Source organism: Phalacrocorax aristotelis, chromosome 5, assembly GCF_949628215.1.
Source record: "Phalacrocorax aristotelis chromosome 5, bGulAri2.1, whole genome shotgun sequence".
Lineage (NCBI taxonomy): Eukaryota > Metazoa > Chordata > Aves > Suliformes > Phalacrocoracidae > Phalacrocorax > Phalacrocorax aristotelis.
In genome coordinates this window covers 69,179,566-69,202,976 of record NC_134280.1, presented here as the reverse complement: position 1 = coordinate 69,202,976, position 23,411 = coordinate 69,179,566, and the positions used below count along the sequence as shown (strand labels likewise).

The 23,411-nt window shown below is 46.0% G+C and overlaps 2 protein-coding genes across 2 annotated transcripts; both read left to right on the top strand.

Moving 5' to 3' along the window:
- The first annotated feature begins 8,245 nt into the window (after nt 1-8,245).
- LOC142057048 (olfactory receptor 1f45-like) lies at nt 8,246-9,227 on the top strand. Its single transcript, XM_075092529.1, is given in 2 exon segments — nt 8,246-8,701; nt 8,703-9,227. Coding segments are annotated over 2 exon segments (981 nt in total).
- Nucleotides 9,228-21,239: 12,012 nt separating this feature from the next.
- On the top strand, nt 21,240-22,175 carry LOC142057047 (olfactory receptor 5J3-like). Its single transcript, XM_075092527.1, has one exon. The coding sequence runs from the start codon at nt 21,240-21,242 to the stop codon at nt 22,173-22,175; it is 936 nt and encodes a 311-aa protein (XP_074948628.1).
- The last annotated feature ends 1,236 nt before the right edge of the window (nt 22,176-23,411 follow it).

Here is a 23,411-nt window from a genome sequence, read left to right as displayed (position 1 = left end):
CAGCTAATGCAGACTGGCAGAGGCTCCTTTGGCAGCTAAGGGACCTGTCTTCTGATCTGCAATGGGTCTATGTAACTAAAAAAAAAACCCAACACCCAGATTGCTCCTATCGTCATTCAGGACCTTGAGAAGTCTGTGGGTTTTAGAAGCCTGTGTTAAGTTAAAACTGTTGCTTCAGGATCTGTAGATTTTTGAATGGGGCAGATCCTGTGTGCTTTTCCAGGTGTAAGGAAATCGGCTGGGCAGTGGGATCAGAGGAGGCTGGGATGGGAGACATACTTCTCCTGCTCAGAGAGGTGGAAGGGGTGTAACCAGCTAGCTTCACTGTTACTTACTGTTATTTATGAACTTATTCACAAATCCAGGTTTAGATATTTATGGACTATTTAATTAGTTTTAAGCTTTTCTACTGTAGCATCAGCCCCTATTACTTGTATCCTCACAGTGAAATTGGCCTGCAAAGTGTTCATTGGCCTCCTCAAAGACATAGAAACTTGGTGTATCCCCTCTAAACTGTTTCTCAGTGCTAGTATTGTTTTGTGCTGAACTTGCCACTGGATGCTACAGTAGTAGCAGTAAATCCAGGAATGTTTTTTAAGAGGAAGAACCATGGCAAATGCAAAAGGGGGGGGGGGGGGGGAAGTGAAATTTAAGTGGTTGATCTATAAATAATTCTGTGCCTATGCCTGTCGTGCTGATCTTCAAGCATGTGAGATTTATCAACTGAAAATAATTGGGAATGTAATTATTTCCCAGCAACAGCTTATGGGAAAGACATCCCCATGTATCCGCATGGAGCTGAGGGCAGACTGAAATAGCAGAGGTGGCTGTGCTGTAAAACTGAAGTGGCTCAGCTGGACTTTAGAAAGAAGGCACAGGATTGCAATGGTGGTGAGTCTGGGAGCAGAACCGTCCCTCTGCAAACCAAGCACATGCAGATGAATTTATCCTGGCAATTTCTGATCACCTCACTGTTATTGCCTGAAATGAGGTATGCCCTAATGCCAGGTCGGGGTAGTGCTTTGTGCCATTGCCAGCACTGGGTGCCTGCAGAGGCCAGGCCATCTTCCAGCTGCTTGACCACAACCTGCCCTCAGCTCCACATCTTGCTCTCTTTGGGGACTCACTTAATCAGGCTTGTGCCTTCTCCTCCCCTGTGTTCTCAGGCCTCTCTTTACTCCCCCTTTCCCTTCCTCTACCTGTTCTCCATCCCAGGCCAGGATCCTCCCCACACAGCCAAACCCACCCCACCGCTGTGGTTTGTGTTCTTCCCCAAACAGCCCAGAGCCTTCCTCAACTGAGTCTCTCGCTCTGCCCGTTCAGCCCTGTCTTGGCACATACTCCACAGACTGCACTGGTGTTGGCTGCAGCTGCTTCAGCCACCCAGACATGTAGGTTCCCTCACCTCCAGGCTCTGGAGCTGGCCTCACACCAACGCTCAGGTATTCCTTGGCTCTGAAGAGCACTGCAATATAATAAGGCAGAGCTGATGTTCACTGGTGGGGTCAAGCGGTGTCTCTGTGTGGTCTGTTGTTGTGTGAATATATTGTGGGGTGCCAAAGGTCTTTTTGGAACAGGAGACTGAACTCCGCATTTCCAAGTATCTAATTAGCAGCCTTCATTAGTGTCTGTGGGTTGGTACATGTTGGGACGTGGGATGGAGATGCCCTTGGTCATTGATATAGTAGGGAAAATGGCAGAGGAAATGAGGATTTGGGAGCCTTGATTGAGCTATGGGGTGCTTGTGGGGCAGGGTTTGAGATGTGAGCTGTGCTGGCAGAGCTGCAGGGGTTGGCTGACAGGCTTCTCAACAGGCTGCCAACCTGAAAGGAGAGTGGCGTGAAGGAGCATCTTGAGGGTGGCCAAATACTGGAAGAGGTTGCCCAGAGAGGCTGTGGAGTCGCCGTCCTTGAAGATATTCAAAGCCTGGCTGGACACAGTCCTGGACAGCCTGCTATAGCTGATCCTACTTGAGAAGGTGTGTTGGACTGGATGATGTCAAGAGGTCCCTTCCAAGCTCAATGATGTAGTAACTCTGTAACTTGTGTTCAGAGACAGGCCTGAAGAGCTGAAATGTACTGCTTACCACCAAGGAGACAGGACACAGTTGCCAGTTTTTGGAGGGGGCTCTTCCTTCCCCTCCTCATCCCTTCAGTAACCACCTTCCTCTGCCACCCACTGCCTTTACTGGGATCGTGCTGTGTTGGGGTCGTGGCCATTTTGCTGCCATCGGTAATCTGCTGTCCAAGGCAACCTGTCTGCTCTAACACACCAGAAGGGGTGACAAAGAGAGTCCAAAAGTGGGCAGGATTAATGTGCTGGGCACAATGAGAGACCCTTTGGGTGCCGAGTGGGTGGATTTTTGAAAAGCGTGTGTCCAAGCTGAGTGACTACTTTTTTTGACAGTGTTTCAGTCTTTGTTTTAGTTTTGATATCTGAGACCATTGAGAATTCAGGACTCAGTCTTGCCTCTCAGTCACGCTCCATGGCACGAGGCTGCGGGGCAAAACCCATGGATCTTAAAACTAGTAAGGACCTTGCTGTTTGTGGAAGCTGTGGGGTCTGGGCCTCCTGTGGGATGTATACTGTCACACCTCAACTGTTTTGTTGAGAAAACTTGTGTCATATGACGCAATCTGTTTCATAATCTGTGACAGTGATGGCCACTTTTGTTCAACACAAAATTTCTCAATTGCCATTTTTTTCTCTCAGCATTACGGTATGTCTCATTAAGAAGAAATGTATGTGCTGGGGAGGCAGGAGGGGATGACTGCAAAACAGGCATGCCAGGCTGATAACTATTAGTAGATGACTAACAATTTTTGGCTGATGATAAAGTCCCCATCAGAACCAGTGCTGAATTTCAGCTGTTTCTTTACCAGTTCTGGCTGTAATCGCAAAACTGTATTTTCCTACTATTCTTTTTTTTTAAGTTCCACATGTTCTAGGGGAAGTGCCTGCTATTTTCTTTGCTTTTCTATGAGGAAACACTATGCAGATCACTGCATGTATTGATTTGAAATAGTCACTCTGATTTTGACAGGGAAACCAAATGCAAATTCCATATGTTTTACAGGAGCCTGTGTCTCAAGACAAGCAGTTTAATATAATTGATTTGTGTCTCCAGGAAATGGATTGGGGTGATTTTAATAAGGCCTCAGTAGATGCTGTTAAAAAGTTGGTGCCTGACAAATTGCAGTGGTGCAACTTGGCAGGTGAGTTTATAAGTACGTATAAATTGGCTCCACTGTGCGTCATTAAAATCTCAAGTTCTTTCTCTCCTGGAAATTAGCAGCTCTCTAAGCTTATGCTCAGGTTTGATTATTGCCCTAATCTAGAGGGCAGTGAAAGACTGCCTCAAAGGAGAAAAACGTAATTTGAAAACTGGCAGGATATCTACGATGCTTTTGTTAAATCCCAAGATAACCAAAGGGATCCTGGTCTAATCAATTTTATTTGAAGAGTATGGGCCAAGCAGAGCTATCAGCACTGTGCTGTTTGGGGGGCACAGCTTTAAAACTGCTTGGATTGGGCTGGCTTCAAATCTCTCCCTTCTGTCCAGTGGCACATTGCAGAGTAACGAATTTGGTCTTCTCAGCAAAAACTAAACTTGGAAATGGTTCTTGGCCAAGATAAGGCTAATCCAGAGCTGGCCCAGGGCTCCAGCTCTGCAGACCTCTTCTGGCTGCTCCTTCTTGCCAGAACCTGGTGAATAGGGGACAAAATTTTAAGTAAAATTCCAAATTTAATTTTAGAGAGGACATTGTCGGGGAATCTGACAGTGAGTACAGAACCCATCTGCAGTGCGAGTTGCTGTGTGGGATTATTACCTTGTTAAGCATGAAGACAGCAGAATTATCTCAAACTTATCCCTGTGTCTGAAACACAAATGATCATTAGAGAGAAAGGAGCACTTTCAGCAGCCAAGTCTGTAATCAGTTTCGGCTCCCAATAAGCGTTCCTAGCTGGAGTGCTCAAGACTTGACAAATCTTGGTAATCCCACAATTGGTCAAAAACAAATCATCGTGGTTGTGTTATGCTGGGGATGGTCCTGGCATGGCAGGAGGGGTGGGCAACAAAGCCCCTCCCCAACAGCTGCCCCTATGCTGTCTCTCCGAATTCAGATGTGGTCAATACTTCTGGTTTAAACTGGCAGGGACTGGCAGGCCTGGGATAGCTCTAATCCAGCATATCATCACCTGGTGCAGGTATGTGTTCTGCAAGTAGGTTGCTGAGATTTTTTTTTGTAGTTTTGGATTTGTTTTGGGGTTTTGTTCGGTTTTTTTGGGGGGGGAAATGACTGTTTTATTGTAAAATATAATGTAAGGGCTGTAACTTTAAAGTGCGCATCCTCAGCTATGGATTTCTTGTGGAGGCCATGGCAAAATGAGCAAACTGAGTTGTAGCAAGTGACTTTGGGTGACTGAGCTCTTTGGGTGAATAACATACATAATGAGTTTCCACTGTACTACATATACTAGTAGCTTAGGGGTATGGGAACATTTATACCATCTGAGTATCTCCAGACTGCTTTGAGGTATTAGATGAGGAACACTACCTGGGAAATTTAGGTTTTTTTATATTTTGCCTTGAGGCAGAATACCCTTTTTACTAGCAATATGTCATGTCTGCAGGCATTTGTGCTTAAGGCCTAATTTTTTTCCTAAGCAATGTTTCAGGATGGCTACAATTACTGCCTGTGGACTTAATATTTCAGTATCTAGTGTATGCAGAGGCTAGTAAAGATATTCCTATGAAGCATTTTTTAATGTAGAATTCACTAGGCCTCGGCAAGCATACGGTAAATAAAACCGATTAAAATAACGGTGTGACAGGTGCAGTTGAGGAAGTTTTTGGTAACTGTCAATTTTCATGATAGCTTGAAGGCTGTGTTTGCATGTGGCATGTATAGGTCAGGTGTTATAATCCTGGGGGTTGGACCTTTGTAGTGTTGGGCTAACAATGTCACAAATAACCTTGTTAAATGGAAAGCCTGATTACGTTAGGCTAAAAGCATCTCGTATACTGTCCTGTGTTTCTACTTCTAATAATGCAGCTCAGAATATGCCTGCAAGTACAAGACTGAGCACTGGATGTAGAGTCGAGCCAGCAGCCCAAAGGGCTCCCCATAGTCCTGGGTGACAGCCACCTTGATGGGGCCAACGCATCCTGCCCTGAAAGAAGCATTTAAGATTTAGGACGCAAATCTCCCCTTGAATGTGTTTATACCCGCACACCTTCCCACACAACCACTGTTCAGAAGTTTGCATTTTGGTGAGAGAACTACCTACCACATGTATACCACGCTGTCAGCTAGCAATGAATAGTTTAGCAGAATGTCAGGCCTTGTGTTGTACTAAGGTTGGATTATAATCTCCCCAGAGAAGTGGTTGACTTGGCCACATTGGACACCTTTAAGAGTCATCTGAACGGAGTGCTGGGCCATCTTGTCTAGACTGTGCTCTTCCCAGAAAGGTTGGACTAGACGGTCCCTGAGGTCCCTTCCCACCTGGGATTCTGGGATTATCAGCACCAGGCTTTAGACATAATGTCTCAGATTAAAAATACTGAAAGCAAATAGTAGGAGGCCCCTTTCTGTGGCCAGCATTAGCACATCTTCTCTTGACTATTGGTACAGCAATGTCTTTTGAAGCCTTGTACCACATAGAGATTTCGCGTGAGGTATTGCCCTCTTGTGGATGTTCAGCGAAAAGATGGGTAACTGTCAGTCAGTGGAAGGGGCACGAAGCCAGTTTGGGAAGACGGAGGGGTGCAGTCCCAGTTCTCAAAGCTATGGATGACCTTGATCTCTTTATTGTATCTCTTTCTGGCATCTGGGTTTATTACAAAATGGTTAGCTCCATTCTTTGTTGCAGAACATCATGGGGCGTATGACGCCTGATGGTCCTAGGGCTAGCTGCAGTACACACAAAGATCTGGACCCCATGGATTTATTCCAGCCACAGGTCCATACAGCCACGGCAGGATAGGCCTGTGCTTTGTAACCCTTGGGGAACTCCAACTTATCTTCCAACATATACGCAGAAGTCTTAATTTTGTAAGAGTTGCATGCTGCAAATGGGCTGTAAGAATGATTGACAAGCAGTATCATTCATGTTAACAGCGCAGAAGTTATGGGCAGCTAATACTGGAATAGGAACAGGTCTGTTCCTATTCCTGTACATCAGATGGAAAGTGGCGCTCCCATAAATGAATGCATAATGCATGAATGCTTTCTAGAACCAGAGGGGAATTTTTGTTAGCTCTTCAAAGTACTGTTGGCAACTTAAATTCCTTCCTTTTCCAGGGTACACAGCTGCTTCAAGCACAAGTGGTTTGTCTTCTGTCATTTCTGTAAGGGCTATACAAAATTGAAAGATTGCTCCTGTACAAGAATCAGAGATTACCCATACAATCAACACAGAAGGCATTTACACTGGCACATGATGCTGTGCAACACCAGTATAATGGCTCCACAGCAGTCACTTGGGTTCTGCTCTTTACCCTGTAAGACACTGTCACCACCACCCTCATCTAAGGCATGTTCTTTTGCAGACTAGCTGTTGCCAAATTAATTTTTGTCCCATATGTGTAAACAATAGACTTCAGGCTCCAGAGCAAGACAAATTGGTTTGAAAACAATTTGATCAAGTAATTTTAAGGCTGTAGTTTATTTTAAAGAAATTAGAACACTGGACTCGAGCGAGATGTAAAACTTCAGTAACCAGAATGGCACCTGAGGTCAGCTGGGAGTACACTCAAATATCAAATATCAAACCACAGCCCTTTAAAAAGGTCCTACAACATGAAAGTCTCACAAATCAAAGGATTTGGGCTGAAGAAATAGTTTATCACATTTCTAGTCCCCTTTGTCAATATTCCGAAAAAGCCTCACATATGCAATGAAGGTAACATCCAAAAACCTTCAGAGACACCCTCCCCAGATACATCTTCACGTGTTTATAAAAGCTCATTAAAGAAAAGGGCTTACCCTTGCAGTCAAGCCAGCATTTTTGCCCGTGCTTGCAGATGTCTGTCTGAATACTCCTAGGCTGCTAAATCTGGACCCATCACTTCCTCAATAGATTGGTGCTCCTGAGTCTACAGTGAAATCATTCTTCTGTCATATGTAGATATTCTAATTAAATTTAGAAAGAAGAAAAAGGATAGTCCTGTTTCCTGGAGATACAGATGACTCTATAGTACCAGTAATTAATTCTTTGTAGCAGCGAGTATTTCTGTGTTAAATTTCTGTTGTATTTCACCAGAATAAGTTCCCTATTTTAAGAACAAGTGATGCTGTGATTTAAAGCACCATGTGTCTTATTTCTGCTGACTAAAATATTTCTTATGGGTAGATTAAGCTCTGATTTTGGTCCTTTTCAAGCTGGAAGCAAGCTTCTGTGAGAACACAAGACAATAGATGAGCCTCTCTCAGATGGGATGTCATAGTCACCTATTTAATTTATTCTCTGCATCTCTTACAGATGAGAATGTGTTATAATATTCACACCAGCTCATAACCATGCCCTAGTCTGCAAATAAGGAGGTGCTTGTGTTGAACTTTGCTTTATCTCTTTACAGGGCTACTATGTAAATCTGTTACAGAAGTCTATAGGGTAAAACTTATAGAAAAGAGGAAGGTCTTTAATTGGATACTAGCTCATATCTCCTTTTATATCACACTGGATGAAGCTGAAAAAAACCAAATGCATCTGGGTATGCTACCTGTCTGTTGAATACCAGGGATTTAATTCTTCTGAGATAGCATTACTCACTCAGAAAATAGATCTTTAGCTTCAGCTAGTAATCTAGACCCCTTTGGTGATATTATCACTAAATAATTTGTGCTGAAAGGATTTCTAGAGATCTGTACTCCACCCTCCTTGCTCAGAGCACAGCTACCTTCAAAGCCCAGTCATGTTGCTCAGGGTTGTGTCTGACCAAGCTATCCACCACAGAGGAGGTATCTTTGTCTTCAACTTTCAGCTTTTCAGTCTGAGAAGATAGATTGCAAGAACTAAATTCTTGCTCAATCACTGTTAAGCTTAGTACCTATATTTTGCTTTTTACATTAGGTATACATGAGTAAAATTTAGACTTTCAGGGTGGCAATGCAAACGTGTTTGAACTGCAAAACAGACCAGAATAATCTCGCTCTTTAGCAGGGAGATGCAATTTTGACTGTTACTTCTTCTTTCTTCCAGGTAAACCTCTGCAATAATTTCCACAAGGAAAGATAAGATGCAGAGGACCAACCTATCAATGGTATCTGAATTTGTTCTCGTAGGCCTTTCTGATGCTCCGGAAGTCCGTTTTCTTCTCCTTGTGCTGGTGTTGATCATTTATTTGGCCACCATGGCAGGCAACATCGCAATCCTTGTTGTCACTAGCACAGACGCTCGTCTGCACAACCCCATGTACTTCTTCCTTAGCAACTTATCCTTACTGGATATCTTATGTCCCACTGTCACTGTGCCGAAGATGCTGGGGGCCTTGTTGCTTGAGAACAAGGTGATTTCATTCACCGGCTGCATGCTCCAGCTGTTCTTCCTCATTGATGTTGTAGGCACAGAGATTTTTCTCTTGGCTGTGATGGCATATGACCGTTATGTTGCAATATGTCACCCGCTGCAGTCCATGAATATTATGAATATGAAGCTGTGTGCTCACCTAGCCTTTGGCACCTGGGTAGTAGGATTTTTTTAATTCTCTGTTGCACACATCTTTGATTTTTACGCTCTTTTTTTGCGATTCTAATGAAGTTCACCAATATTACTGTGATATTCCTCCTATGCTGGCCCTCTCCTGCTCGCCTCATTACAGTAGGGAACTGGTAATTCTCACCGTTTCTGGGGTCCTTGGAAGCAGCGCCTTTGTGGTCACTCTGATCTCATATATCTATATCCTCTTGGCTATCCTGTACACGAGCACTTCCGAGAGCAGGCACAAAGCCTTCTCCACCTGTGGTTCTCACTTGACAGTAGTATGCCTTTTCTATGGGACCACCATTTGCACGTATGTACGGCCTTCCTCCACCTACTCACCTGATCAGGATAGGATAGTTTCTATGCTCTATGGAATCCTCACTCCTCTGCTAAACCCCATAATCTACAGTCTGAGGAACAAAGAAATAAAATGTGCCCTAAGAAGAGTGATCAGCCAGGTAAGAACTGCTGTAACAAGACAAGAATATCTCAGTTGCTGCTGCCCTCTGGAGCCTTAGCGACTGGATAGTCACTGCAGTATGATCTTCTCTAACTTCATCTATCTAAAAGTTAGATGCTGGAATCAAAACTCCTTCTCTGAGCTCCATTTACAGTTAAAAGGGAGAGGTCCAGAAGGCCAACTGGATGGCACAGCTTTAGGTCACTGTCACAGGAGGAGATGACTTCAGCTGGTAACGTTTTTCTCCACTGAGCACAGAAGCAGCTTAGATGAAGGCCTCAGCCTTAGACACAGGTGTTGGTTGCATATCTTAGAGCATAAGTGCTGAGAGTTTGTACTGTAGGCACACTTGGATATACATTCTTCTGTACTAAAGCAGTTTATAGGACTGGTGCCTCTTATTGACCACATTGCTCCTGCGGAAAACATAAGCACATCCCTTGTGGGAGGTTGTCTTGAAGGAAGGCTCCTTTGCCATCATTTAAGGTCATCAGTCTGGGTGTGTTTTCAACCAGCGTGCCAAGAATCCAACTGCAAGACCTGCAATGCCAGCAGGCACAACCTGGCCATTGTTTGCACCATGTATCTCAAAATCAGTCTGCCAAATCAACTCCCATAAACTAGAGATGTCAACTATGCTGACCTCCACAGATTAGATAGCTTTCTAAGACTATGGCCAGCAGGGGAGAGGGAGGCTTCGCAGTCATGGGCTTTGTGACCACTGCACAGGCACGCCCTGCCTTTTCTCAGTGTTGGCAGACTGAAGGAAGGCTTACAGAGCATGCCTTAGGTCTGTGTGAGCCCATAACTAAGAACAGTGCTTCATTCCAGCCAAAAAATGAAGGTGTGGCCAATAAAAAGGTGGAAATGGATGTGCAGAGAGAGTGAGCGTTGTGCAGTCTCCTCTGTGTGTTGTGGCTATAAATCTGTATATATCTTAGCTACGAGGTTCTGTGTTGGGATGATAAACTCTTACAGCTTGAGATGGACCTCGGGCTGTGTTAAAGCCCTGTGGCATCTCATTCCAGCTGTTGTGCCCGGTGTTAAATAACTGAGGTGACTTTGCACACTACTCCCTACTGAAACCAGATGTCAAGGATGTCTTAGTGCCTTTTTTTTGTGGTTGCTGTCTTGGTATAAAGGATAAGCTAATGACTTCCCTGCAGGAACTTGATCTTAGTGGTAGCAAATGTACATTCTTAATATTAAACCAGTGGAAATAATTTAAGCTTCAGCCATGTTGACAATGGGTTCAAAAGCCAACTGTGATGACCAAGGAGCTTTTCTCTATGGTAATATATTCTGGATTTTCTGTGGCTTTCTTTTTCTTAGTTATATTTCACCAACTTAAGAAAATGCATGTAAGTCCACCCAAGACCACTTACATTTCAAAGTCAAGCATTAAGAAGTTGGTAAGGCCACCCATGTCGCTGTAATGCTACAGAGCTTCCTACAGAGTTCAATGTCCTGGCCTACAGTAAGGTTGGGACTCAGTTTTCTAAAAACAAAATTTTAATGGCAGGCAAAATGACCCAAGGTATCTTTTTCTGGTCCATACTTCCTGCTCCATAAAAAGTACAGAATACTTAGTCACGTTTCTGCCAACTGGGTGGAAAGCTCAGAAGTCCTCTACTGCCAAATAGGGGTTATTTACATATTATGAGCAGCAGATGTTTGTATGGGGTTTCCTGTGATTCCTGAACTATGATGGTGGAAACCATTTTTCAAAAAAAACACAAAAGCCATTTATTCCAAAGCCATCTGACACATCACAAGACATGCATCAATGTGGACAAAGTGACAGCCTGCACTTCAAGAAATGCACACAGAAAACTCGGTCTAGGCTGGAGCACCATTCTGCTTCTGAGGTCAGTTAACCACTCTGCAGGGTCCCAGAAATCACTGCAGGGATGGGGAAGGAGCAGCTGTGCTCAGTTTCCTTGTAAATCTAAAGGTTCTGGTTGCTCACCCTGGGACTATGGAATCAGGCTTGTTCAGGAAGCATTTCCCTTTTAGACCTCACTAGCTTTTTGGATGTTTGGTATCGTACCTGTTGGACAGGAGAGTAGCGATCAGCCGTGAGCACCTGCATGAGGGCTGATGTGTGCTGAGTAGGTCAGCGTTAATGTGGCCCATGCGTATGCCTGGATGGAACAGGGGACAGACGAGTTCAGCAGAGACAACTTGAGGAGTGTAGATGTGAGAGCAACTCGTCATGTTTAGAAAAGGAGACTTTCCTAGCTTTGTAGCTGAGGAAGACCCCAGCCTGCATGGCTTTGGCCATGAGCAGCGGTGGGGTAGGGGGGGTGGTCGTGGTCGTGGCCGTGTTTTTTGTGCCACAGCTGCACTGTCCAGAAGCCCTGCATGGGGCACTCTGCCTGGTGGCTGTGTGACTGACAGCAGACACCCACAGCCCCGTGGGTTTTGTCCCTGCTTCAACCTCGCAGCAGTGGTGGCTGGAGGCACAGACGGATGATCCCCGTGTGCAGGGGTAGGCAGTGAAATGCCAGGAGCTCTATGGCAGCTCCTAGGGGGTGATGGTAAAATAGATACCCCTGAGGCTCTCTGAAAGCACCAGGTTGGGGTCAGCTGTCTGAGGGTCTAGAGTCACTTCTAGGACAAAGCAGGGATGATGGGGAAGCAGGAAAAACCAAGGCAGGGAGAGGTGGATTCACGTGGGAAAGAGAAGACGACGATGACCCACTGCCCCAGTGCTAAGCCTTTCTGCTTTGCCACCTACACACACAGACTTCATTTAATTCAGTGCATCCTAACTAGATAGGCAGGGCAGGAGAAATGGGAGGCTCCACTTTCCTACATTGCCCTTCTAACCCACCCCTGGATGTTTTGTCAGACCTTTCCCTCATCGTGGAACAGAGCACTAGCTGCAGATGTGGGAGTCAGGGCAGCCTTCTGCTGTCTGTTCCTTTTGGATTTGAGGAAAGACCTTGTGAGACCTATGTTCCTGCTCTGAATTCAATCTTAATTCCCCTATATCAGAGGAGCTGAGGGAAAACCCAATCCTTTCTGTCTTTCTCTCTATATGCCATTCCCTGTCCCACTGTTTTGCACTATATCCCCTGGCCAGCTGGCTGTCTCCTGTCTCCTCTTTCTATGCCTCTGTCCTGCTCCCTGTTCCTTTTTCATAGAATGGAGAAATAAGTTATAGGATCTCTGGAAGCGAGGTCAGGCTTCGCAGGAGGAATACAGAGCTGTGGTTTGTTTATCCAGGGAGAAGACACAAAAGGCCACAGCTCAGAGTTGAAACTGGCCAGTGTTGTGTCAGATAACACAAAGGCCTCTTTTAAGTACTTTAATAGCAAGAGGTGGTCTAAAAAAAACATTGGGCAGATACTTGTTGAAGGTGGCCATCTGACTAACAGGGATGAAGGAAAAAGCAGAGGCATTCAATGCTTTTTTTTGCCCCAGTCTTTAATAATACTGATAGACCTTGGGCTGCTGGTCCCCTGAGTTGGAGGACCATGAGTGTGGGAACAGTGACTTTCCATTTGTGGATGCTGAAATTGTCAGGGACCAGCTGTACGAGCTGAATGTTCACAAGTCGCTGGGGCCTCATGGGATTCACCCCAGAATACTGAAGGAGCTGGTGGATATTATGGCAGGACCCTTCTCGATCTTCTACCAAAGGTCTGGGGAGGTCTATGCTGACTGGAAGCTGGCTGTTATTCCTATTTACTGGAAGGGTGTGAGGGAAGATCCAGGGAACTACAGCTCTGGAGTCTAACCTCAGTTCCTGGAAAAATTGTGGAGAAGATATGAGTGCTGTTGAGAGGCATTTAAAAATTATGCAGTCATCAGGCACAGTCAACATGGGTTTGTAAAGGGAAAGTCCTGTTTAACTGATTTTATATCCTCATGGATGAAGGGAAGGTGGTGGATGCTGTTTTTCTGGATTTTAGTAAGGCTTTGGAACCTGTCCCTCACAGCATCCTTCTGGGCAAGTTGTCCAACTGGGAGATGAGCAGGTTCATGGTGTTTTGGGTGAGGAACTGGCTGAAGGGCAGAGCTCCAAGGGTTGTAGTGAAGAGGGCTACATCTGGCTGGTGCCTGGTCACCAGTGGTCTTCCTCAGGGTTCAATTCTAGGGCCAGTCCTGTTCAACACATTTATCAGTTATCTGGATGCAGGAGTTGAATGCACTATTAGCAAGTTTGCTGATGATACCAAACTGGGCTGAGGGACAAGGGGCCTTGCAGAGGGATCTAGGTAGATTGAAGCATTGGGGTATGATTAATTTAACAAGTCAAAATGCTGGATTCTGCACCTAGGACAGAGTAATGCTGGGCACAAGTATAAACTGGGAGAGGAGGGGTTGTAGATCAGCCCTGCAGAAAGGGATCTGGGGATGCTGGCCAGCTCCAGGCTCAACGGGAGCCAGCAGCGTGCCCTGGCAGCCAAGAGGACAAACTGTCCTGGGGTGCATCAAACACTGCATGACCAGCTCAGCTGGTCAAGAGAGGGGATTATCCCACTGCATTCAGCGTTGGTGTGGCCTCACCTTGAGTGCTGTGTGCAGTTCTGGGCCCCAGCATTCAAGAAGGATGTAAAGGTCCTTCAATGCATCCAGAGGAGGGCAACAAAGCTGGTGGAAGGGCTGGAAGGAATGTCCTATGAGGAGCAGCTAAAGGCTCTGGGCTTGTCTAGTTTGGAGAAGAGGAGGCTGAGGGGTGACTTCATTGTGCTCGACAGCCTCCTGAGGAGGGGAAACGGAGAGGGAGGTGCTGAGCTCTTCTCCCTGAGATCAAGTGATAGGGCTCATGGGAATGGCTCCAAGCCACATCATGGGAGGTTTGGACTGGACATTAAGAAGCATTTCTTTACCAAAAGGGTGGTCAAACACTGGAACAGGCTTCTGGGCGAGGTGGTCCATGCCCCAAGCCTATCAGTGTTTGAGGCATTTGGACAGTGCCCTTAATAACATGCTTTAACTTTTGGTCAGCCTTGAAGTGGTTGGGCAGTTGGACTAAATACTAGTTGTAGGTCCCTTCCAACCGAAACAAGCAAAACCTTGACACAGGGCAGCTTGACTGAAGGGCAGCTCCTCACAGCTGCACAAGGTGTAATTTTATTCTGCCTTTATGTTCTGTTTGCAGAAAAATTAATGTTGTATCTTAAAGTATGCCAGCCTCTTTAATGGAGCACCATAAGACATAGCACTGTCTGTATTCTTTCTCATAGGGTGTGAGCCGATGTTCAGTATCAGGAAGACATGGTACGATAGAAATTATTAGCAGAAGTGATAAGCAGTGACAGAAGCAGGTTGTGCTCACACAGGCAGTGACTGTAGAAAATGGCATGTTTTCACCAAATCCATCAGGGCAGGAGGACAAGGAACAGAGTTGTACAAACGAGGCACTGTGGTGAGTACAGTGCCAATCACAGAAATGGCCTCAAATGTGTCTCCTTCGTACTTATGAGAGCCTCCATTACCTGCACATCGTGATGGCAGCAACCCTATGCTCCCCACCACACGGCTTCTGCCAAGTCCTAGCGCAGCTCCCTGCTCTTCCAAGGTAGCTGGAAGCACCTTGGATAAAGCAGTTTCTTCCACAGAGACAAATCACGTGCAACCAAATCTTCTCAACTTGCAGAGTCCTGAGTGTTTCCTGGGCAAAGCCGTGGACAGCTTCAGTTGCACATGCTCTTCCTGACCATCTCCAGCATGTCCCGCGGGAGTGGTCCTTACCTCAAAACAGGTCCATACTGCCCTATATGAAAACCCACATACATTTCCAAAGCTGCCTGATTTACTGGTTGTTCTTCACTTGCAACTAAGACCCTTAAATTAAAAAAATATAACTGAGATCCACAATAGGCCTTATTTTGTGGCCTCACTGGGCTTGCTTGCTTTGTAGAAGGGTGATCACTCTGGTACACCGGGAGGAACTTGCTATTTCTATGGCATTTCATAGAACGGATATGAACTTTATGTGACTCTTGTTCAGAATTATGAATTCACACTTCATGTGAAATACGCCCTCTAACTTTATGGCCAAACAGCAGTGGCAAAATAAAGTTGACTCTTCAAATTCCTTTATCACCTGATGCAATAATTATTAGCTTGTCTTCTTTGGGACATAATACTATTCCTTATGCTGTACATGTGCACATATGCGCATGTATTTTTGTGACAGTAAAACCTAGCAGCCTATTTCAGTCCAGCTTGGTGTGAGATAAGGTCTCAGAGGTACACGGCTTCTTGAAGGGTTCATGCATAACTCTTCCTCTTGATTGTCCAAGAGTTCTCTGACCCTGGAGAATGCAGCTAGAAAACATGGGAAATTACTCTGGCGTTGGCACCACAGGTGGGGATCATCTCACTTAACTTCACTCCTTAGCTAGTACTTTCTACTTTAGGATCAGGTGGCTTCTGGGGACACTTTTGATGTCAACATGCAGGTGAGACAAATCCCTCTTGTTTTGCTCAAGAGCAGAGTTTCCTCCATTTGCATTATGGCTCCATTATTTTTTTCCCCAAAGGTTGTTGCACTTAATTTAGGTCATTTTATATGACAGTACGCTGGGGTGTAATTAACTTTCCTCTGGACAAAAAAAAAAAAAAAGAAAAAGAAGAAAAACAAAGCAGCAGAGTAGTTGGTAATTGCTTCTTCTGGGCATGAGATATCTCTGGAGACTCATGAAACACCAGGGGCAGATTTCAAGGGCAAAAATTGTACATTACAGATCTTTAGGATGACGGAAACTCCTGGGCAAACTAGAGTGTGCCATGCTTTCATAGGACCTGAATGAGTCCCAGTACTCCCTTATGCCTGCAGGATGGCTCTTGTGTTGGAATAATACCTCAGATTAACAGAAACCGTGAACTGATTTTCCCAAGTCTGAGTTTACCCAACGTTCACATCCCTACGCCCAGCTTAATGTGTGTCCAGGACTCTTTCTCCACAACAGGTTCGTACCAACTGCCCAAGCCCTCACATACCCAATGTCCCAATCCACTGTTTCACACCATAACTTGGATCGTTGCAACTTGGGCCCATTTCTAATACTAATTTATCTTGTTAGCATAACTGAACGTGCCAGCAGGGACTGAGAGCACGCTGGAAGAGGGTAATCAGCCTTTCCAAGCTCAGATGGAGGCTGCACACAAGGGCAGCCAAACACATAAGAGCTCAAGCTAGAAGAGCCAACTGTATGAAATTTAACAAGAGCAAGTGCCGCATTCTGCGTCTGGGAGGGGGTAATCCTGGTTATACGTACAAACCGGGTGTCGAGAGGCTGGAAAGCAGCCCTGCAGAAAGAGATCTGGGAGTTTGGGTTGATGGCAAGTTGAATACGAGTCAACAGTGTGCCCTGGCAGCCAAGAGGGCCAACCGTGTCGATTGGTTTGTTCAGCTTGGAGAAGAGAAGGCTGAGGGGTGCCCTCATCGCAGTCTACAACCTCCTCAAAGAGGGGCAGTGGAGGAGGTGCTGATCTCCTCTGGTGACCAGTGACAGGACAAGAGGAAAAGGAATGAAGCTGCATCGGGGAAGTTCAGATGGGACATTAGGAAAAGGCTCTTCACAGAGAGGGTGGTCATTGGAACAGCCTCTCCAGGGAAGTGGTCATGGCACTAAGGCTGACAGATCTCAAGGAGCATCTGGATGATGTTCTTAGTTGTATGGTTTAGTTTTAGGTAGTCCTGCGAGGAGCAGGGAATTGGACTTGATGATCCTTATGAGTCTCTTCCAAACTGAGATATTCTATGAAATCAGAGTGGCTGGGCAAGAGGTCACTCAGCCAGTCCCTCCAGCCCTCTGCAGGAGCATATCCGCCTGTGATGGACACTGTCAGCCTCTCCTGCAACCTGCCCGAGAGATTATTCTACCCTGAAAAACCAGTTGTTTCTATCAAATAGGATTATTCTTGGGCAATTTAGCAGTTATTTCTTCTCTTCACAAACAAAAAAGACTTATTTATTCCCTCCTTTTTTCAGGTCCCTTTTATGCACTTGGGAACTCTTATGTATTTTCCCCTTCAACTTCTCTTCCACAGAAGTTTGCAGCCTCATGTCTTTATTCCTTTGCCTGTTGGTGAGATTTTCTAGACCTTGATCATTCCTGTCGCTTTCTATGGTGCTCATCTTTTTGGAATCTTTTTGGAAGCCATCTTTGTGTGTAGTGCCAGACACCACACTTCAGGTGAGGCATTGCTAGTACCAAGAAGATAAGGAAACACCAGTTCACATCTCTTGCTCAGCAATGCCATTTGTATGCATCATCCTAAGATGTTTAAGTCCATTTTCAGGCTTGGTTTAAGTACCTCCTGAAAACTGTAATCTGCTAGGTCATTTAGCCTCCAAATGCATTGCTCTTATGTCATCTTTATCTTTAATCCATTACTGGTCTCCTGAACACCATAGACATCATCCAACAAAGTCAAATATAATTTGAATTCCATGTTGAAACTGTATTAAGCAGGAGTGTGGAGGCAGAGGCATCCAAACTTTCCAATCTGAGTGTCTGTGACCAGCCTGATTTTGTGATCGGTTCTGACCGTGCTGAAGAGCCAGGACCTTTGCACAGAGCTCCATGCATAATGTGTCATGTGGAAAGAGTAAGGCTAAATTAGCCAGCATGTTGGATGAGGTGTGCTCCTGGGCGCATCGTCTTTACGGCTGTTGGACTGTTTTCCACTTACCGTGCCTCTTGGCTTTAATAGATGCTCTCAGGTGACTCCTGTGCATCCCCTCTCTTGCTATGAGCAGCAATTGTATCGCTGCTGCCAGGGAGCTGAAGAGTGCAGCAGCACCAGGAGCCCTTCCCAGTGGAGCTGAGGGCCAGTTAAGTGCTCCCCTTCCCATGCCATGGCCCCAGGCAGGCAGAAGGGGAAGGAAGAAATGCCACAGAAGCCCTGGCTGAATTGCCACTTGTTCTCTGGCTGACTCTGTGTTGGCATAAGCTGGTGCCTACCATAAGGCTGTGCAAGCCAGTGATGTCCTCCACAGAAGGAAAATGGTCATCCCCAGATGACAGCATCGTGGGTGGAGTGGACCTGCAGGACAAAAAGGGCTTGGTGCTAGTCCCAGCCTTTTCCCCAGCTGGTGTGGTGTCATTGGGGTCTGGCGGGGGGCTGTCCCTGGGTGCTCACTTCAGTGTCATAGAGGCAAATCCACAGCCCCCCAAACTGCTGCTTATTCTGCAGGGGCCTGGCAGGAGGTGAAGCCGCAAGAGCTGTGAGTTGTGTGGATCAGAGCTAATGGGCAGCCCTTTCAGTCCCCCCAAGAGAGCTCTCAGGGACAGGGCTGGCTCCGCAGCTCCTCCAGCAACCTCAGGCCAGTCTACAGCCAAGTGTCTCCTCACAGGCAAATACTGGGGCTCATCGCACTTAGATTTGGGCACCTAACTCTAAGATCCCAAATGTTTCAACCAGACCTGTTATGATGGGATGAATCACCTTCAAGAAGTGGCTTCCACCGCTGGAGGAGGCCCTCAGAAGCACTAAAGAGGATGTGTTGATTTTATGAGCAAGTGCTAAGGGAAATAAAACACACCTGTTGCATCTCGTAGCATTGCTACGAGAGCTTATTTCCTGAGTGTGCATCCACCTTTAGTTTCCAGCACCTTCAAGGAGTGGCCTCCCACTGGAGTCAGGTAGGAAACCGGCTGGAAATGATGGGGTAAAGGAATCCCCAAAATAAGCTGGTTTTGGCTGTTACATTTCTGCAGGGAACAACTATCTCTATTTTGCCCTCGATGCTCTTCACACTTGAGTTACCGCCACAGAACTGGGTAAAATGTGGAGAGCAGGATGCTGCTGTGAAAACAGAGTTTGATCTTCATAGAAATGAGCACAGCTGTGAGCAGAGTGTACCAAGTAAGCCCATCACAAGCCCACCTGCACAAGCCAGAGGAGCACAGGGATGCATGGTGGCAGGTGGGAACCTAAACCAAGGACTTGCAAGGAATACCCACCCTGTCCAGGCCCCTCCCAGAGCTGTCCCAGCAGAGCCATCAGCTCCAGTGTCCAGTTGTGAAACCCACCACCATGAGCCATTGGGAGCAGCTTTTCGGATCAGGTGGGTCAGCTGTTGGGACCTGGAAGGTCCTGGCCAGTGTGATGGTCTGTACCAGCAACTGGAGCAGGGCTGCAGCCTCGGGAGCCCGTATGTCCAGGTGTCAGCAACTGGGGAGACTGGGATCCAGGGGCAGCTACTGGGCAGACTGTGTGACTGAGCCTAGCTGCTGGAAGATCCACCTTTTACCATATGTGTGTATGTATATATATATTCTCACTAGTGGACTTCCATTGTGCTCTGGCAGAGAAGGGAACAGGACGAGGCCATCGGTGCTCTGTGTTCATGTGGGAGCTCTGAGTGTCTGTCTGTGATCTGTGTGGCCAGCCACGTATACACGTATGTATACACGCACCTGTACACGTGTACACATGTGCGTATGCATGCTCTGTGTGCACGTGTCTGCTGCAAATACATCTTCAGCCTCGCTACAGGTTGGACCTGGGGACATGCAGAGGCAGCAGCCTCACCTCTCCTGGGCTGTTGGATCACACATGGTATATTTCCCTCTAACAACTGCAAAACCAGAAAAGTGAGAATATAATAGCAAATTGGTTTCTGTATTTTGATTTGCTTTTTTCTTTAATATATATACATTCACTTTAACAAAAAAAAAAAAAGCAATGCAAACAAAAGTACATTTAACCTAACTGGCCACTGCAAAGATGGACACTGATTTCTCTAAATTGACCCATTAATAAGCAGTTACTGTAGTTTATTCTCTGGAAACACAGGAAGAAGTTCTTCCCATTCAAATCCTTCTACAAAAAGTATTGTCTTGTGCTTATTTTTTTTCTTGCCAAGCTAAGTACGCAAGTAGAATTACTTATCTTCCACATGTTATTTCTGATGTTTTGACAAATTCCCCAAACATAAGCTTCAGAGAGAAATCCCTGCGGGATTTCCCTGTGAGGCTTCCCTTGGGGAAATCTCACTCTGTCTTCCAGGTGCCCTAGAGGGGCTATGATGGTTTATCTGATGAGCATGGGACCAATGCGACATTGTTCTGGTTTCATAAAGGCAAATGGAGCCTGGTTTTTGTCTTCAGTGTAATAATGGCTGAGTGTGGGTCTGCAAATAACATGGGAGACCTTTGAAGTGAGGGAGGGTGGGTGAATTTCTAACACAAAGTCATGCTGTAGGGCAAGGCGTTGACTGTCCTCATGAGTCTGTTAAGTAATTTTGTGCGTGGACAAAATCTCCCATCAACACCTGATTGATGATCCTACCTGCCTGTAGTTTCACTGGGATGGAGGAGAACTATGAAAAACTGCAGAAGCTCTGGTGCAAGGTAGGAAAATTAAGGATCTTATTAAGAACCTAGTGATGAAGAATGCAGCAAAGACTCAGAAGAAGAGGAGGAAAATTACAATGAACATCGAATAACACTTTTACACATGAATTTATAAGGAATTTGAGTATCACAGTAGATACATGGTGGATCTTACTTCTAATGACCAAGCAATCAGTGCCAGAAAGAAGGACTACACCTAGCCTGTGGATAGACAAAAAGATACCAGTTCCTAGACTAAAAAGCCCAGCTGCTCTACCCCTGTTAAATTGGATGTTAAATTCCAAGTTATGTTTCCTCTTTGTGACGGGACCTTGTATTAACTGTAGCCTTAAGATGTTTGAAATGAACTAGATGTTTGAAATACAGGAAAAATTGTCAGTGTGAAAAATGTTACATGGTTGCAACTGTGGACAGGATACTTCTGAAACACTTCATGTTCCCAAAATAATCCCTGTGCAGATACGGGACTTGAAACTGGAAGGGAACCATAGGTCAGAGGAGAGGTTGTGCCAATCTGCTTTCTGTTAAGGACTTAAGGAAAAAAAAAAAGCTTCTAAGAACTGCTGATGGTTCTTCCAGAGGTGGCACTGTCATGGCAAGAAAAAAATCAGCAGTTCTTACTTTTATTTTCCATTTAAATTCAGTAACGGTGTCAACTTTTTGCATTGATATTTCTGAAGTGGAAATTGCGCCAGGAATTTTTTCAGCCTCTTCCCTCCACGTCTCTCTGCAGTGATGTAAATATGGCTGATGAGAACTGCACCAAGGTGACCCAGTTCACCTTCTCGGGACTCACAGAGCACCCACAACTGAAGACTGTCCTCTTCACGCTCTTCCTGGGCACCTATGTGCTGACACTAGTGGGAAACCTCGCCCTGATTGCCCTGATCAGGGTCAGCCCCCAGCTTCACACCCCCATGTATTTTTTCCTCGGTAACTTGTCCTTCTTAGATATTTGCTACTCTTCCACCATCAGCCCCAAAATGCTGCTGGACCTTCCAACAAAAACCAAAGCAATTTCCTTTGCTGGCTGCCTCACGCAGTTTTATTTCTATGCTGTTTTTGCCACAGCTGAGATTTACCTGCTGGCTGTCATGGCCTATGACCGGTATGTGGCCATTGTCAAGCCCCTGCTCTACAAGGTTGTCATGTCTCCCGGTGTCTGCATGAGCCTGGTCGCTGTGTCCTACCTTGCAGGGTTGCTGAATGCCGTTGTGCACACGAGCGCCCTGCTCCGGCTGTCCTTCTGCAGTCCCCCGGCCATCAACAACTTCTACTGCGACGGGCCGCCGCTGTTTGTCGTTGCCTCCACCGACACGCGCCTCAATGAAGGGTTAATGTTTGTGTTAGTGGGTTTCAACATGATGACCACCAACCTGCTCATCCTCGCCTCCTACGCCTGCATTGTGGTGGCCGTGGGCAGGATGGGCTCTGCTGCAAGCAGGTGCAAAGCCTGCTCCACCAGCGCCTCCCACCTGGAGGCCGTCATCATTTCCTGTGTGTCTGCTACTTTTAATTACATGCAACCCAGTTCATCAAACTCGCTGGGGAGCAAGAAAATCGCATCCATCTTCTACACCATTATAGTCCCCATGCTGAACCCCATAATTTACAGCCTGAGAAACAAGGAGGTGAAGCATGCCCTAACCAGTTTTATCAGGAGGAAAATGTACTTCTGACAGACAATCCCATGTTATATTACTTTCCTCTTTTTCCTCTAAGGAGAATGTTTCAGGCAGGTCTCTGTTGCCTTCAAAACCATTTGACACCTCTTTTAAGGATTAAGAAAGTTATTAGTCTCAAACTGTGCCCACTAACACAGCCTATATCAGTCTCGTCTCAAGGATGAGCTTCCTGCTCTACCTCCCATGCAATAATCGTGATGATGCCACTGTGCAAAGCAAGGTACAAGGTAAGTCTATGAGCCAGAGACGGTGACGATCTGGATCTTCACACAGAATCATAGGAGAGTGGAAGTTTGACGGGACCTCTGGAGATCGCCTAGTCCAACCGCCTCCTCAAAGCCAGGTCAACCAGAGAGGCTGCTGAGGAACGAGTCCAATCAGGTTTTGAATATCTTTAGGGATGGAGATCCCACAACCTTTCTGGTCTTTCAGTGCTTGGCCATCCTTACAGGAATAAAGCTTTTTCTTATGCTTACATGGAATTCCCTGTATTTCAATTTATCTTCTCACTGGGCACCACTGAGAAAAGTCTGGTTCGGTTTTCTTTACTCCCCGCCAGCAGGTATTTACACATGGTGATAAGATTCCCACCCTGAGCCTTCTCTTCTCCAGGCTGAAGTGTCTTAGAAGTTCTAGTCCCTTAATCCCCTTCACTAGTCCTGTTCCAGCATCTCCTTGTCCCTCTTGCACTGAGAAGCTGAGACCTGAACATCGCACCCCACTTGTGTTCTCACTGCCTTGACCTGCTGGCAATGTTTTTCCGAAAGCAGCCTAGAAGGCTTTTGACCTTCTTTGCCGCAAGAGCTGGCTCATGGTCAGCCTGGTGTCCCACTGGACACCCAGGTCCTCCTCTGCCAAGCTGCTTTCCAGCTGGTCACGCTCCAGCCTTTACTGGTGCCTGGGGTTACTCCTCCCCAGGGGCACAGGGCTTGGCATTTCTCTTTGTTGAACTCCATGAGGTTCCTCTGGACCCATCTCTCCCGCCTTTCCAGGTCTCTCCGAATGGCAGCACACCCGTTTGCTGTACCAGCCGCTCCTCCCAGCTCTCTGTCATCTGTGACCTTGCTGAGCGTGTAGTAGCTGGAATTCCCATTAAAATATTTGCAGCTACTTAAAACCATCACTCCCTTTTGATTAATCAGAAAGTTTTGTTTCTATTTTCCATTTTTGCTAAGCAGTCTGACTGCAAGCTGTATTTCCAGAATGCTTCGTGAGCATGAATTTTAACGT

Excerpts from the sequence above, each read along its gene's own strand:
- LOC142057047 (XM_075092527.1), top strand. The coding sequence starts at position 21,240 with ATGGCTGATGAGAACTGCACCAAGGTGACCCAGTTCACCTTCTCGGGA.